Here is a 3,409-nt window from a genome sequence, read left to right as displayed (position 1 = left end):
AGCGTCAGTTCCAGATGCGGGCCTCCCGCCATTCCCGCCCGTGGGTCAGGGCTGTGGGGAGTCAGACCTGCCTGTGAAGGGACGGTCCGTCCTTTCCCACGGGGGCGGCTGGAGCTGTGTCTGCGCCGCCTGCTGTGGCTGAGAAAGGTGTGAGGGGCCTCGTGGCTCTTTCTTCGCGCAGAGCTCGGGCGGCACTGCCCGGCCGTGTCCCCCCGCAGCTGCTGTGCACGCTGGGATGTGACAGGTTGGAGGAGAGACGGGCTTTGCGGCTGCTCCTGGCGGGAGGTGGTGTGGACAGAGCTGGGGGGCCGCCCCTGGCCTGTCCCCGAAGAGGTGGTTTCGCTTGAGAGTGAGGACGCGCGGCTGTGGTGTTGGGCCGCCCGCTCCCTCAGTCAGGTGGCCACGCCTCCTGGTCCCCGGGCCTGTCTGTGCTGCGCGTGGGTGCACTTCCCCCCCAGTGACCCGCAGCCCGTCACACCTCTTCCCTCCGTCCTTGTCCTCAGGCCAACATCAACGGGCGCGTGCTGGCGCAGTGCAACATGGACGAGCTGAAGAAGGAGATGAACATGAATTTCGGAGACTGGCATCTCTTTAGAAGCACAGTAAGATACTTGATATTCTCCGCACGGCATCAAGCAAGTGCCAGGGAGTGTGGTCTCGACTAGACAGATACATCCGCGGCTGCTTCAAAAGCAGGAAAATGGTTTGGCCGAGGGCCCGCCTGTGTGCTCCCTGAGGCAGGACACAGCACGCGGTGGCGTGGCCTCTGGCCTTTCCTGGAAACCTGGGAGTGGCCCCTCCTGCTCCCGCTTCCCCTTGGCCTGCCTCTGGTCAGGTCTGAAGCCTCAGGCCGTGGCCTCGGGTCTGTCCTGGTCAGGCCTGCGGCCCTCACAGCGAGAGTCCTTATGTCTCTTCAGTGTCTGATCGCCCTCGGCCATTCGCTCCTCACTCCCAGCGTCTCCCGGGCCGCCTGCCCCGCCTGCCTCGGCCAGGACCCCGTCCAGCAGGCCCAGCAGAGCCCCGGCCTTGCTGTTCCCTCAGCCCTGACCCCCCTGCTCCTGGGGCTGGACTGGGCCCCATGCTCCCTGGGGTCCAGCCCACCCCCCCGTCCCGCCCCCACAGTGGTTCCTGATCACAACAGCTTTCTCTCCGGGAGCAGCGCCCAGCCCGGCTCCCACCCACCCCAGCTGCCTTTTGTTCGGCTCTCCAGTTAACCTGAAACTAAAATAGTCACATCACATACATAGGATCCTGACCTTCCTCCTGTTAGTGTTCAAGTGAAGGTGAGCGGCTACGGACACGCTCCCTGGAAATCCACTTACTGGCAGGAAGTGTGCTTCTCATTTCCAGTAGAATAACTTTGTGTTTTATTTTTAAAGTAATTCTTGATGCTTCTAACCTGTGACTTGTCAGTGCGGATGTGAGTGAGACTTTTCCTGTGAGGGTTCTGGACACGGACTGTGGCTCTGAGTGGCCTTGTCTTTGCAGGTGCTGGACATGAGGAGCGCGGAGCACCAGGTGGCCGCGGAGGACCTCCGCCTCCTCAACGAGAGCAACAGCGGCCCCGCCCCCCAGGGGGAGGCAGCGCGGAGGCCCCCCCACGAGCTGCCGCACACCGAGCTCTCGGGCCAGGCCCCCTACACCCTCAACTTCAGCTTCGAGGAGCTGAACACACTGGGCCTGGACGAGGGCGCCCCGCGGCCCAGCAACCTCAGCTGGCAGGTAGGGTCACTGTTCTTCACGTGACCGAGGGGGGCAGGCGGGAGGGCCAGGTCAGCTCATCGGCTCTGCGGGGGCACGAGGTGGTCACTCAGAAGCCACTCCCGACTGACCCGAGGGAGGAGGGCAGGGAAAGCTCGGGGGCGGGGACCCGTGAGAGCCGCGCAGCCAGGAAGCCGGGCTGGTGGGGGCGCCGGGACTGGCTGCTGGGGTTCCGGGTCAGAGAGCTCAGGCTCCACCTGCGCCCTTGATTCTTGACGTCTCTCCTCTTCTCCGTCTGTTCTTCCTGCTCCTCGTTTACTCGCTTCTCTGGGACCAACAGCAAGTCTAACCCAGACACTCACATGGGGGCTCTGGCCCGTGTGGCTCGGTTGGTCGGGTGCCATCCTGTGGACCGAGAGGTCATGGGTTCAGTTCCCGCTCAGGGCACAGGCCCCCAGTGGGGTGGGGGGGCGCAGGAGGCAGCAGACCCATGATTCTCCCTCATCATTGCTGTTTCTCTCTCCCTCTCCCTTCCTCTCTCTGAAATCAATGAAAGCATGTTCTTGAGTGAGGATTTAAAAAAATAGAATAGACAAATAAACAACCCTTCACACTGGGAGCCGATCTTCTAAAAATATTTTATTTCTGTGTTTACAAGACCTGCCTGTTGGCTCACGGCTCCCCTTCCTGCCGTGGCGGCTCCGTGCTCCTCTCCCGCCCCCGAGCTCCAGGCCCTTTAAAGGCTCTGTTCTGTTCTGTTCTGTTCTGTCCTTTTTTGCGTTTTGAGTACATTTTCTTATTCTGAATTGAAATTTGACAGAAACATTATATCTTACAGGTTAAGAAAGGTGTTTTGTTTTTTTAAACTTACATTGAAGATATGAGTATTTTGTTTTTGAGATATATCTTTAATCTTCTTTCACTTTTCAAAGGGGAATTTTTACATTTTATCAATGAAGTTGGCTTTTTGAAAAGTTAAAAATTTGAAAACAAGTGTTAAGATTATTTGTTAACACATCCTTTATACTTTAAAATATTAAACTAATTTTATTAAAATTTATATAAAGTATTCTGTTAACAGGAAAATTATCCATAGTTCACAGCTTTTGTTAAACTCTCATGCAGAATTCTTTTTAAAAGTGAGGACTTTAAAATTCTTAGTGTACACATACATTTCCTAAGCTGGTGTTTACTATGCCCCTCCCTTTTTTAAAGGTGGAGAGTGTTGTGGTTTTTAAAAATACATATTTTTACATTAATTTCAGAGAGGAAGGGAGAGGGAGAGAGAGAATCATGGATCAGCTGCCTCCTGCTCGCCCCATGTGTCCCGACTGGGACTCGAACGCTGACCTCCGGGTTCATAGGTCGCCGCTCACCTTGAGCCACGCCTGGGCTGCCCCGCCCCGTTTGCTCACCTGAATCGAACGGTATTTTCTGTCTTCACAGTCGCAGACGCGCAGAACCCCCAGTCTCTCGAGCCTCAACTCCCAGGACTCCAGCATTGAGATCTCCAAGCTGACGGACAAGGTGCAGGCCGAGTACCGAGACGCCTATAGGGAGTACATTGCGCAGATGTCGCAGTTAGAAGGGGGGCCGGGCTCCACGGCCGTCAGTGGCAGGTCCTCCCCCCACAGCACATGCTACCTGGGGCCCAGCTCCTCGGGGGGCTCCATCCACTCCACCCTGGAGCCGGAGAAGAGCAAGGACG

General features: G+C 57.0%; 1 protein-coding gene across 1 annotated transcript in view; it reads left to right on the top strand.

Moving 5' to 3' along the window:
• The window catches only part of KIDINS220 (kinase D-interacting substrate 220kDa), a 57,007-nt gene that overhangs the window by 51,098 nt on the left and 2,500 nt on the right, over positions 1–3,409 (top strand). The window contains exons 28-30 of the mRNA XM_015564937.1: positions 488–602; positions 1,489–1,722; positions 3,148–3,408. Of these exons, the coding sequence (XP_015420423.1) occupies positions 488–602; positions 1,489–1,722; positions 3,148–3,408 (610 nt within the window). The remainder of the gene's footprint in view (positions 1–487; positions 603–1,488; positions 1,723–3,147; position 3,409) is intronic.

This window comes from Myotis davidii, unplaced genomic scaffold (assembly GCF_000327345.1).
Source record: "Myotis davidii unplaced genomic scaffold, ASM32734v1 scaffold61, whole genome shotgun sequence".
In the NCBI taxonomy this organism is placed as follows: Eukaryota; Metazoa; Chordata; class Mammalia; order Chiroptera; family Vespertilionidae; genus Myotis; species Myotis davidii.
Note: the sequence above shows the minus strand (reverse complement) of the source record. Positions and strands in the feature narration are given on the sequence as shown.